Here is a 12,335-nt window from a genome sequence, read left to right on the forward strand (position 1 = left end):
GAGATCAGAGCTTTTGATAGATAGATCGCCGATGTCCCTGGAGTGGCTCTTCGAGAAAGCCGTGACTCCAAGCGATGTAGACAAGCTAAACCGGCTCGGGATCCCCAAGTAGCAAGCGGAGAAGCACTTCCCCCTTCTGAAATGGCGTTGTCACCTCCAAGAGCGTTCTCTAAGCCGAACCGGCTCGTGATCCCCAAGCAGCAAGCGGAGAAGCACTTCCCCCCTTTGAAACAACGATGTCACCTCCAAGGGTGTTCTCTTGAGCTTTGCACGTGAAAATACATATATATCCTCAAAGATCGCGGTCAATAAACGGCCAAATAGATGGAGGACCAAATCGTGTCAAAATTGCAAAGTTAAGGACTTAATTGGTTGAAATTGAAAGTCGATGATCAATTTGTGAATTTAGCTATAGTCGAGGGACCATTTTGGGTATTTACTCATTTTATTATTATCAATATTTTCTTAATCAAACTTGGTGTACACTATCAAATAATAACGATTTATTTCTCTTATCAAAAATAAATAAATAACAATTTAACCTAAAAATCGTACTCCATATTAAAATGGATGAAAAAATTTACGGATGCATACGTGTTACACGATACACCCACATAGACTAAACCTTATAAATTAAAATAAACAAAAATACATGAAATGGACATCTCTTTATCAATTCAACACATCAATTAGACAGCTAATAACTATATAGTACAAGCAACTGCGATTATTATTGTTGTTATTAAAATATTTTTGTTTGTTTAATTATCAAATCAAAAGAGTATATCAACAAAGTTGTGGCGCTGTCTGCTTGTTTTGGGCAGCAAGCCTAGAATCAGTCAAGAAAATCATTAGTTGGTAGTAATATCGATATTAGGATCCTAATATCTAATTTGAATAATTAACATCAAACATGTTTCTTGTTCCACTTGATAACTTTTTTTTTTTTTTTTTTTTAATGTTACTGGCCCTATTACATTGTAGTATCTGTTCATATACTTTCTCAACCTACTAAAACACAAAGAATCAATAACACCTCTACCGAGACTTGAACTCATAACCTTCCAAATGGAAGTCCAACCCGGGTACCATTAGACCACATAGTCCTGGTTCCACTTGATAACTTAATTTACTGTTCGATATACAATTTTCATTTTCCAATTTATTTATAGCCCCAAACTTAATGTATACAACTAATGACATCACCCAGCATAATATACTATTGCGGGTACAATGTTTTAAAACATTGTAAAATCTGGTTAAAATTGAACATTGTTAAAAGATTTTAAGATTTTTTTTTTTTTTTTTTTTGAATGTATATTGGGTTGTTGTCTGAGGAATGCGACAAGATAGGACTTGAGCCCACGACTCACCAATAATTCATTCAACTCTTATGGTTTCATTAATTCAGATCCATGTTAGATAGGAAAGGAGATGTGGTCGCCTTCAACTCCCTGTTCTTCAATTATTCCTGCATATGACAATTATTTATTATTCATTTATTTCCTTGAAAGCTCTGATCTGTATCTGTACTTATACTTATTATACACATAAAATTCAATGTTCCGGGATACTATGGGTGGTTGGCCAATCTAACAGGTTGAAGAATTATAGTTCGCTGATCATCACGAATTGTAAGTATCAGTGTACACGTATTTTTAAAAAATTGTAAACAATTGAAAGGCATCATGTAATTTATGAGCAACATAAATATTTTTGATATTTGGATGTAATTACTTTTTAAATAAAGTATAGAATTTAATTTTGCTATTAATTTACATGATTTTGAAAGTCCACAACCACTACATAAAGGCGTGTTGGTGACTGAGTGACAATTTTAAACTAAGAAGGCCTCCCACAATTCATTTTTTCTACCAAGTCACATGGGCATAAGAGGGACTTTTGGTATCAGGATGTAATCATTTTGTTTTAAATATAAAATTCAATTTTGCTATTAGTTTACAATACTTTGAAAGTCCACAACCGTTTATTGAAGGTGCATTGTTGATTATTTTAAACTAAAAAAGTCAATAGACAGTTCCTATAGCGAGTCAACTTTGAAACTTTATGGTTATTCAGTTAACTATCTTACATCATTCAAGTTGGTGTTGATATAAAAAAAAAATTTAAAATATATCAAATGACAATTTTAAGATGATGTGGTACAAATATATGTGGAGTCCACTTATAATTCTGGTAGAATCAAAATGGATCCGTGTTCTTCGTAGTTAAATAAATAAATTGATACATGATAAATTAAATCTCATTCATCAAGCATTCCAAAAAAAAAAAAATCTCATTCATCAAATCTATGTTTGACATGTGCCTTTATGCACTCATCTGGTCAATAGTCAATGCACAGAGCAGCAAGATTGATTTGTAGGTGTTTTAAAAAAAAAAATAAAAAATAAAAAAATTATGGATTGATCCAACACACTGATAGCTCGCACGACAAAGAATTAAATTAAATAACAAAACAACACAACCATTTGAGAAGACTTTTCCTCAATATGTCTGGGCTGCGTATTCATCGAACTGTGGTGTCAAAATATATCCATTCCCATAGTTAATGCATGGTATGAATGGTATGCATAATCACGACTTATAATATGTCAGTGCTAACGTGTTGGATTCACCACAAATTGAACAATCAAGATAATGTGATAATATTAGAGTCACAATGTGAAATTATTTACTTAGTTTAGTGCACACTTTTAAGTAGTGATTGCGTATTTTGTCGTTACTCAAAACTCTTAAAGATAACTTAATAATAACTATTTTAACCCCATTAAGCTCGCCAGACAAGGGATTGTGACATGACAATTTATTAGCTCTTAAGTGAACTGATCTGCAAAGATTGTCGAGGATTCAATTAGGTAAAATCACTATAGTTTTTTTTAGAACGTAAAATCACTATAATTAAAGATTAATTTGGGTTAAACTACTATGATTGAGGACTAAATCGAATATTAATAGAGATAAAATTACCAAGTTATCTTAACATAAGAATCAATTGAATAAAATCATCAATTGAAGACTTAATTAAACACATATAGTCATTGGAACTAAATTGAGAAAGACCTTATAGTCGATGACAAAATTGAGTATTAATTTTTTTTTTTTTTTTACACCAAACAAATGGCAATAGTTATGTTGTGGAACCGTGTTCACCATGCGCATGGTAATCATGGAATAGATTCATAATTTCTATAATGTAGATTCATAACATCTATAATGTAGATTCATAATTTCTATACTGTAGATTCATAATTTATGTACTGTAGATTCATAATATTTGTACTGCAAAAACAAAATAATGCGATTGGGAAGAGAGAAACGTCGTTAACAACAAATGAAAAACAAAATTACGAATCTACAGCATAAAAATTATGAATATACCCCTGTGTTCATCATGCGCATGGTGAAGACGTTTCCCCAACATAATTTGAGAAAAAAATGGTAACTGGGCTGAGCGGGTTCATTTATTCAGCCTTTGAAAAGAGGTCTACACCATCAAATTTGGCCCATATCCATCAACGCCCACGATCTGCGCCGTTCATCCTCTCGAGTTCTTACAACTATCTTCATTGTTCGGGAACCAGTGAGCGGACGAGCGAGCTTCGAACTCTGCTATGTAACTTTTGTCCAGAGTGGTTAATTTAATCTGGTAAATTTAATTTTTCGTCTGAAATCAGCCGCACTGGTGATTCGTCGAGACTGTTTCGAAGATGACAGCCTCGAAGCGAAATCACAAAGAGAAGATAATTCGTCGCAACAAGTACGTTTCCTATACATTTGATTTCTGCTGTTGAAATTTGTTAAGTGTTCTCCCGTTATCCTAAAAGTTTAGGTGTTTTGATTGGGAAATTTGTAGCCTTCTGGTAGCTCCGTGCTTGGTTTTTGGATAATTTTGTTGCTGTTGAGAAATTAAAAATTAGGGATTTATGGTTATGAGTTGTTTGATTCAGAGAGGAGAAAGCAGAAGAACCAGAGCAACCCAAGTACAGAGACAGAGCCAAAGAGAGGAGGGAGGATCAAAATCCCGATTACGTGGAATCGGGTGCCTATCATAACGTTCGTCCTCCCGGTACGGATATCGGGTGAGACTCCACAACCTCTTTATTCTCCCATCTAGTTTATTGTCACTATCTCGGGAAAATTATTCACAGGAGCTAAAAATGTGAAGATTTTATGTGCTAAAAAATGCTGGAGGCATTTCCAGAAGAAAAAAAAATGCTGGAGGCCGTGTTGCATTATGTGCAGGGAATCTTAAAACTTTTGATCTATTAATAAAAAGTATTTAATTTTACTTTTATATTTATGTATGAGCACATGAATTCCTTCAATGTGATTGACGTTGAGCTTTAAAAATTTTCAATGTCTGCAGTGCTGATGCTCACAAGTTATCTATTGAGAAGAGCAAGTATCTTGGAGGTTGGTTTACTTGGCTATAATCAATTCTTTTTCTTGCTCTTAGCAGTAAACTGCTACTATATATACTGGCTACATCATCTGAGTTGTATGGTTTGTCTAGTGTCCCAATGAATGTAAAAAGCAAGATAATTAACACAGCTAGAACAAGAATGGCAGGAGGATGAAAACTAGTGATTATTGATAGGAATGGAAAAATGCAAATGGGTTATTTTGCCTGTACTGTTGGACAAAAATAAATCAGGATTAGATAAACTGACTTTCCTTTTTTGATGGATTATGCCATCAGGTGATGTGGAGCACACGCACTTGGTTAAAGGATTGGATTATGCTTTGCTTCATAAAGTGAGAAGTGAAATAGATAAGAAGCCAGATGTTGGAGATGATTCTGATGGAAAATCTAGGTAATGACTCGGTTTATCACGCAGAAGTTTGATACTCTTTCTGTTCTCTCTCTCTCTCTCTCTCTCTCTCTCTCTCTCTCTCTCTCTCTCTTTCTTCATTCTATTTAATTGCTTCAGTAACTATATAGCATTGATTAAAATGTCACATTACTATTTACCTCTGGATTATAAGTTTTGCTTACCTTTTCCCTTATGTTTACACTTTACAGAGCATCAAAGGAAGATCAAACACTTGCTTTCCGCACTGCCACTGCAAAGGTGCACTAGTTTATTAAAGATTTGAATTTGAATTCTTAAGTATCTTTATTCTTATTACTTATTAGTTTACTCCTTCCTCAATTGAGTGATTTTAATCTGATCTTGGCTTGCAGTCAGTCTACAAGTGGATAGTCAAGCCCCCGACTGTTGTAAAGACCAATGAAATGTTCCTTCCTGGAAGGATGGCTTTTATTTTTAACATGGTAAATTTTCGTTCTTGCTACAGCTATGACTTTTTTTTTTTTTCAATATATCAATGTGTTCTTCATGTTTTTGCAGGAAAGTGGATTTTCCAATGATATTCCCACGACTGTCCACAGGAGTAAAGCTGACTGTCCTGTCCCCGAGGTGTTTCTTTTTTCCATTATCTTTTATACTTCCCACCAATTACATGACCTTCTTTTATCTTATTTGCTCTTGTTAGTTGTTCTTTTTCAGGAAATGGTTACTGTCGGTGTTGATGGCTCTGTCTTAGATAGGATAGCTAAAATTATGTCATATCTCCGTCTTGGATCATCTGGGAAAGTTCTCAAGAAGAAGAAGAAAGAAAAAGATGGAAAAGGTGATTGAATTATGCATTTCATTAATTCTTTGATTTCTTTCTAAAACTTGTATTTGAGTTTCCCAAAAGGAAAAACCATGTTCCCTTATTCTATTTCTTTCACATGATTTGATGCTTTGCTTAAATTAGTGGACCTTAGGGGGGTAGGCGTCAAGTTGGGTCGGGTCGGGTGGCATCCTGACGGAAGTTTGGACATCCGAAATTTCTCTCTCTGTGTGTGTGTGTGTGTGTGTGTATTCTCTCAGTTATGTTTGGATATCCAAAATCTGAAATGATTTTTTTTTTCTTTGGCTGGATATCTGAATTTCTATAAAATCTGAACTGAAATTTGGGTTGTTCTCCCCATGAGTCATTAGTGCAATAAACCACATAGGAAATGGATAAGGCCCCTATAGATGGTTTCTCTCAGTTATGTTTAACTCGAATCTTTTCTATTTTCTGTTAAGGTTCTGCCTGGGTGAAATCAGTTCATGGGTTCTGGAGTACTTCATGCAATTAATATGGTTGTGTTTATTTGTTCTATCAATATGTTCTACCTTTCAGGTAAGGTTTCAGGCTTTCCCAATGGTTATGAAGAAGAGAATATAACAAAATCTGATGCAATGAAGAATCATCATGACAAAGCAACTGTACTACCTGCTCCCGCATCTTCTAAAAAGAATCATAATGAATCAAGAGAGAAACAGGGCCCAACTGTTGCTAGAGCTGAAGAAGATGATATATTTGTTGGGGATGGAGTTGACTATTCTGTTCCCACTGTAGATCCTAACCAAAGCCCTATATCGGAGGATATGGAAGAATCCCCTCGAAATAAAGAGAGACCTTCATATTTCAGTGAACCTGCCTATGCCTCAATTCCATCATCTGAGCCACCTCATGGATGGCAACAAGTGGTGAGCTTGACCAGTGATAACTCCATATTTGCTCTTATTTCTGCCTTGAAATTTATTCTAGTTGTACTCTTTTCATACATTTCTTTTATTTTACCATTAATAGCTGTGTCTATCTGGTTCAGAATGGGTATGATGCTGTTCAAGCACAGGCCATGGCTGGTGTGTACCCATCAGAGTGGCAGGATTACCAATATGCTGAGCAAGTGGCCTACCCTGATCAATACCTCCAGCAAAACTTACAGACTTATGATATGCAAACTGGTTTAAACATTCAGCAAGACCCGCGTTTTATGACACAAGAAGAAAAGGATAGAGGCTTAGGGTCAGTGTTTAAGAGAGATGATCAGAGGCTTCTACAATTGAGAGAGAGAGATGCTCGGGAGAAGGATCCCAATTTTGTATCTGAGAGCTATTCCGAGTGCTATCCTGGTTACCAAGAGTACAATCGTGAGATTGTTGACAGTGATGATGAAGCTGATTTGTCAAAGATGGATATGGGCGGACGTGTAAGTGATTTCTTATCAATAGAGAAGTTGTAAAGTTAAAGATACCAAACTTTATCTTCTCATTCGAAATAGGCATTCACTGCACATATATTTTGAAAGGTACAATTGCTCTCTCTAATTGCTATATTTTCTACAGGCAAAAGGCCGACTTCATCGGTGGGACTTTGAGACCGAAGAGGAGTGGGCAACCTACAATGAACAAAAGGAAGCAATGCCGAAAGCTGCATTCCAGTTTGGTGTGAAGATGCAAGACGGGAGGAAGACAAGAAAGCAAAACAAAGACCAGAAACTCACTAATGAGCTCCATAAGATCAACAAAATCCTATCCAGAAAGAAGATGGAGGAGAAAGGGGATATCAACGAGGATGACTCGCACCCGGGAAAGAAACTTCGAATTTGATGTTCAAACAGTTTGATTTCTTGTATGATTTTGTAATGAGAAAAGGTCTCTTTAGTTTCTGATAAACTACCTTGGATTAGGTAATGCCAGTATTTCTGCAGTGATTGATGAAGTTAGTAGGTTCAAGAGATTGACCTTCCTTTTTCACTGAAAGGCTTTGTGCAAAGCCTTTAGCATAACAAGGACCTCATAATGTAATGGTACTATAGAAATCTAAAGCAATTATTTCTAGCAATATATATTTTTTTAAGCACTTTTTTTTTTTTCTAATTAAACCATCCAGAATAATAAATAAGATAATGCTTAAGATAACATATTACATAATGTTACATCGTATTAAATGGAGTTAAATGAGACTAATTATATATTTTTTTTGAGTGATGAGGAAAATTTGCATGTGTGCAACCTTAATCAGTAAAGGTAAACTAATTTAGATTAATTCACTTACAAGTCCTAATATTAGGAGTCAAATTTGTGACTTAATTGTCTCAAAATAAATCTATTTTCTTCTTCTCCCAAAATGTTAAATTCCCAATTCTAAGGACTTCCTTACACCCCGACCTAAAGTCCAACAGAGTATTTAGAAAGATATAAATCACAATAGTTCAATGATTCAATAGAAAAGGCTTTCTCTCAAATAGAAGGCTTTCTCTCAAATAGTGCCTACCGAACCTGAGGATGTTTTGGTTCACATTTTTTGAGATTTGAGGAGATCACATTGCAATTATTAAGTATTTGTTTTTGAATCCAATTATGATTTTCATATTTAAACCAATCGGTTTATTTATTTATTTATTTATAATTTTGTCTTTATTTTTATTGGCACATTTGATTTACCAAAATGTACAGATGTTATACATAAGATTACGTGTATATTTAAAAGTATTTTTTTAAAAATTCGGAATTAGCCCCAAAACAGGGGTAATCTTGCAAGTTTTTGTGAAGCTGAAGGCTGAAGCGAAGAAATACAAACAGGTTTTCTTTTTCTCTCCATCAAGAAAACACAATCCCTAAACACTCCATCATTCAATTTCATCTTCATCGTGCTGCCCGACAGCCAAATCAAGCTCCATATTGACAGGAATTCAGGTTTTTGTCTTTATTTTGCTGTGAATTTTCTTTTTATTGAATTCTGTTTTGCTTTTACACTTGCGCTCTTCCTCCGCGGTTAGGTGTAACAAGGATTCGTCGAAAGGAAAACTCTGTTGGGTTAGATGATAGTTTGAATAACTTAGTCGCCCGAAGCTTTCTAACTTCATACTAAACCTTCAATTTTTCACCTATTAGGGCTTCATATACGTTTTACTTAATTGGCACTTTGTTGATTGACTTCTGGACATTCAAATATCCTATTTCATGACTTAATAGTTACTCCGACTCGAAAACAGCATCATGCATGTGTACAAAGGGGATTGAAGGTTTGAGGGTTTGGGCTTACTTGCTGCTAAAATTTTCATGTTTTCTCCCAGGGGAAGGGTGTTTGGGCGCTTTCAGCTTATTGTGATTGAGATTATTAATGATTTTAATCCATATTGTGGTTGATGTTAGAGGAGCATGTTTTAAATTTTCATCAGAATTCCTAAATTTTCTTAGGCTTTGTTTTCTTAGTGCAGCAATCTAAAATTCTAAATTTAGCTTAGTGTTCCATTGTCAGCTGGAAAATTGTCATTTTTTTTTTTTTTTTCTGACACTGATTGCTTTCCTTTCCTTAAGGGTTGGGGAGCAGTGTACAATCTTATATTGCCATTTGGCACATGGTTCTTTGGAAAAGTAAGAAGACAAAATGTCTTGAACCTTTTGTTGGCTTCTTTTTCCAAGCTATAGTGAATGGTGTATTTGTTTTGTAGGACAGATTACACCCTTGGTGATTTGGGTTTTAGCTGTCTGTAATGGATATGGTTTCAGCAGATGGTAGAGTTTCATATTCCTCAATTTCCAATGTAGAAAAGCAGAATGGAAAATTTCATGCCGTCAAAGACTACGATGATGCTTCCTGGGCATTGCCAGATAACCCAAACCGCAAGAAAAATGATTATTGTTATTCGTACCCTTCACTAGAGTCTGATTTAGAAGACGGAGGATATGATTCCAGTGATGATCAGTATAGCTATGTATCACAGGGTAGTCCTCCTGAGGTTAACTTGAGAAATGTGTTGAGTGGGATGTTTTCCATCATTACAGGACGTAATAAAGATGCAGTTGGTAATGTAGTTTCTCAAATGCCTAGTTCAAATGTTTCATTTCTTGGATCTGGAAAGAATGGAGAAACATTCTTGCACTCCTCTGTATACATACCCAGTGCTCCTCCTCTCTTGGAGCCAAATGCATTTGACTATACTGCTTACAAGGAGGTGTTGGAAGCTGAACCTCCAGAGTGGCTTAAAGACAGTTCAACTACTGTTTGCATGCAGTGCACTGCCCCCTTCACTGCCTTAACTCGTGGAAGACATCATTGTCGGTTTTGTGGAGGAATATTTTGTAGGGCTTGTTCAAAAGGAAGATGCTTATTACCTGTAAAGTTTAGGGATAGAAACCCACAACGGGTTTGTGACACCTGTTATGAGAGGCTTGATCCACTGCAAGGTGTACTTATCCATACCATCAGCAATGCTATGCAGGTTGCAAAGCATGATGTCATGGACTGGACTAGCTCAAGAGCCTGGCTAAATCTTCCAGTTGGTTTCTCCATGGAGTATGAGATATACAAGGCATCTAATTCATTGAGGAGTTATGCTCAGGTCTCGATTCTTAACTAGGTCTTTTTTTTTTTTTTTTTTTGTTGATAAATATTTCTTGTTCATTTAATTAAAAAAAAGTTTGCCAGAGTAATGTTGATAGCTATATTTATTGTCTATGTTTCTATTGGAATTCTCTCCTGGATGAATTAAAATGTACGGAGTAATATACAATGGGGACTTTATTTACTGGTTCTATATATAAGGCAATGCCCTTTCTTTCCAAATACAGTATTAATTAGCATAATACTCTGTAATTCTTGACAAGAGCAGGTTGCTCGGTTGAACCCTGAGAGGTCCATACCTGCAGCTGTTCTGAAAGGAGCCAGAGGTCTAGCAATATTAACTGTTGCCAAAGTTGGTGCTCTTCTTACTTACAAACTTGGGACTGGGCTGGTAGTTGCCCGAAAATCAGATGGATCGTGGTCTGCACCATCAGCAATAGTCTCAATTGGTCTGGGATGGGGTGCACAGGTATATTACATGTTCAAATGTTGTGTACTTGGATTAAATCCTGCTGTCATGTGTGAGCTGTTTGTTTCCCCAGTTTTCCTGAGGTTTGATCTTTTGCTTCTTCCTTCTTATTTTATTATAGGTTGGAGGTGAGCTCATGGACTTATTAATTGTGCTACATGACGTTAAAGCTGTGAGGACGTTTTGTAGTCGCATGCACTTTTCTCTTGGTGCTGGCTGCAGTGTCGCAGCAGGTCCAATTGGGAGGGTCGTGGAGGCAGATATGCGTGCTGGAGACAAGGGTTCTGGGATGTGCTATACTTACAGTTGTAGTAAAGGTAAATACACATGATCCTAGCCTATCTTCAATTTCAGTATTCACAAAAATCTCAGGGTAACTTGTATAACAATGCTAAAACTTTGAGTTGGTTAGATAAAAAGGGACCTCTGGCCATTGATAGACCCAATTAATTTATTGAAGTTCTCAACTAGTTTGTACTAGTATAAAGGGTGTTAAAGTTATTGACTTTTTTTTTTTTTTTTTTTTTTTTTTTTTTTTTTTTTTGTAAATGCTGTAGGTGCATTTGTTGGAGTCTCACTCGAGGGAAACTTCGTTGCAACAAGAATGGATACTAATCTTCGCTTCTATGGCGATCCATACCTTACCACGGCCGACATCCTTCTTGGGATGGTGGAACAACCTAGAGCCGCCGAACCATTGTACAATGCCCTTAAAGAACTCTATGCCAAGCTTCCACCCCAGATTAGCACGAGTCCATTTGATTCTTGAACTTCTTTTGCACCATATGCCTATGTTCTTTTCAAGCATTGACTCCTCTTCATTGATGAAAAGTTGTACAGTGTTTGGTTCAGGACAATAAAACGGCATCTGAACCAGGATAATGGTTCCTTGCATTAAGTTACACACAAACAGTTGTACATACATACATACTAGCAACGTATATGATTGTTTATTCTGAAAATGTGAAACCAATTACTGTTTCCTTTATTTGGTCATCTTTTGCGTCCTTAGTGCTCATTCTCTGAATCTCTCAAATTGGTCCCCTGTCACACATGCCCTCTGCAAATCATCTTTTCCTCCCAAATCATTAACAAGCTGCCATGTGTTTTTTTCTAGTTTAAGTGTCAAAAGTTTAATATTAATTATGAAAAATATAATAAATTGTGGTCGGAATAAAAAGTGATGTTACACAAATTTTCATATTTTTATTGTGAATAATATTAGGTACCGATGTAGATTAAATCATCGGGTGAAGGTAACTAGTCTAATCGTGACCGGGAATCTCTTAATTACAGTGTGTTCAGTAGGTGAAAAGTCCTCTCTAGGGTAATAAATGCTGTATTTATAGAGAGCCTAGGGAGCAGGTGAAAAGTCCTCTCTAGGGTAATAAATGCTGTATTTATAGAGAGCCTAGGGAGCAGTGCCCGGTCTTCCGGCATGACGGGCACGTGGCATTCATGCACAGGGTTCGCGGAGGCAAACATGTAGCTGAACACGTGGGTCGCAGCTTCAACTAGTTGACCGGGTGACCGGGTAGGAGCCGAGGATGACGCTGACCGGGTCGACCGGGCTAGTCCACACGGTGTTGCCCGATCGTAGGTCGCCCGTACGCTCAGAGTATAATCTCTATCACATATAATCTATAACTATATAGAAATAATTATATAATGT

General features: G+C 36.1%; 2 protein-coding genes across 5 annotated transcripts; both read left to right on the forward strand.

Moving 5' to 3' along the window:
* The first annotated feature begins 3,560 nt into the window (after window positions 1-3,560).
* On the forward strand, window positions 3,561-7,689 carry LOC109187771 (suppressor of mec-8 and unc-52 protein homolog 2). Its single transcript, XM_019338084.1, has 11 exons — window positions 3,561-3,778; window positions 3,969-4,100; window positions 4,388-4,434; window positions 4,721-4,835; window positions 5,045-5,093; window positions 5,207-5,296; window positions 5,373-5,441; window positions 5,532-5,655; window positions 6,199-6,548; window positions 6,671-7,054; window positions 7,191-7,689. Exons 1-11 carry the CDS (start codon window positions 3,729-3,731, stop codon window positions 7,452-7,454), a joined length of 1,674 nt encoding a protein of 557 aa, XP_019193629.1. The 5' UTR covers window positions 3,561-3,728; the 3' UTR covers window positions 7,455-7,689.
* Window positions 7,690-8,366: 677 nt separating this feature from the next.
* Window positions 8,367-11,659, forward strand: LOC109187772. Of its 4 annotated transcripts, none has more exons than XM_019338085.1 (6): window positions 8,367-8,543; window positions 9,168-9,224; window positions 9,302-10,192; window positions 10,463-10,663; window positions 10,785-10,980; window positions 11,221-11,659. In XM_019338085.1, exons 3-6 carry the CDS (start codon window positions 9,344-9,346, stop codon window positions 11,430-11,432), a joined length of 1,458 nt encoding a protein of 485 aa, XP_019193630.1. In that variant the 5' UTR covers window positions 8,367-8,543; window positions 9,168-9,224; window positions 9,302-9,343; the 3' UTR covers window positions 11,433-11,659. The 4 variants fall into 4 exon arrangements, with proteins under 4 accessions (XP_019193630.1, XP_019193632.1, XP_019193631.1 ...); XM_019338087.1 differs by having other exon boundaries at window positions 8,370-8,543; window positions 9,307-10,192; XM_019338086.1 differs by lacking the exon at window positions 9,168-9,224 and having other exon boundaries at window positions 8,370-8,543.
* Window positions 11,660-12,335: the final 676 nt, after the last annotated feature.

The sequence above is a fragment of the Ipomoea nil genome, unplaced genomic scaffold, assembly GCF_001879475.1.
Source record: "Ipomoea nil cultivar Tokyo-kokei standard unplaced genomic scaffold, Asagao_1.1 scaffold1421, whole genome shotgun sequence".
Lineage (NCBI taxonomy): Eukaryota > Viridiplantae > Streptophyta > Magnoliopsida > Solanales > Convolvulaceae > Ipomoea > Ipomoea nil.

What these genes read in the sequence shown, in the direction of transcription:
- LOC109187771 (XM_019338084.1), top strand. Translation starts at nt 3,729, where the DNA reads ATGACAGCCTCGAAGCGAAATCACAAAGAGAAGATAATTCGTCGCAAC. An exon ending in AAGATAATTCGTCGCAACAA is followed by an intron (nt 3,779 to 3,968) that starts GTACGTTTCCTA and finishes TGTTTGATTCAG; the next exon opens with AGAGGAGAAAGCAGAAGAAC. An exon ending in CTGACTGTCCTGTCCCCGAG is followed by an intron (nt 5,442 to 5,531) that starts GTGTTTCTTTTT and finishes GTTCTTTTTCAG; the next exon opens with GAAATGGTTACTGTCGGTGT.
- LOC109187772 (XM_019338085.1), top strand. Translation starts at nt 9,344, where the DNA reads ATGGATATGGTTTCAGCAGATGGTAGAGTTTCATATTCCTCAATTTCC. An exon ending in GTCTGGGATGGGGTGCACAG is followed by an intron (nt 10,664 to 10,784) that starts GTATATTACATG and finishes ATTTTATTATAG; the next exon opens with GTTGGAGGTGAGCTCATGGA. An exon ending in TACTTACAGTTGTAGTAAAG is followed by an intron (nt 10,981 to 11,220) that starts GTAAATACACAT and finishes TAAATGCTGTAG; the next exon opens with GTGCATTTGTTGGAGTCTCA.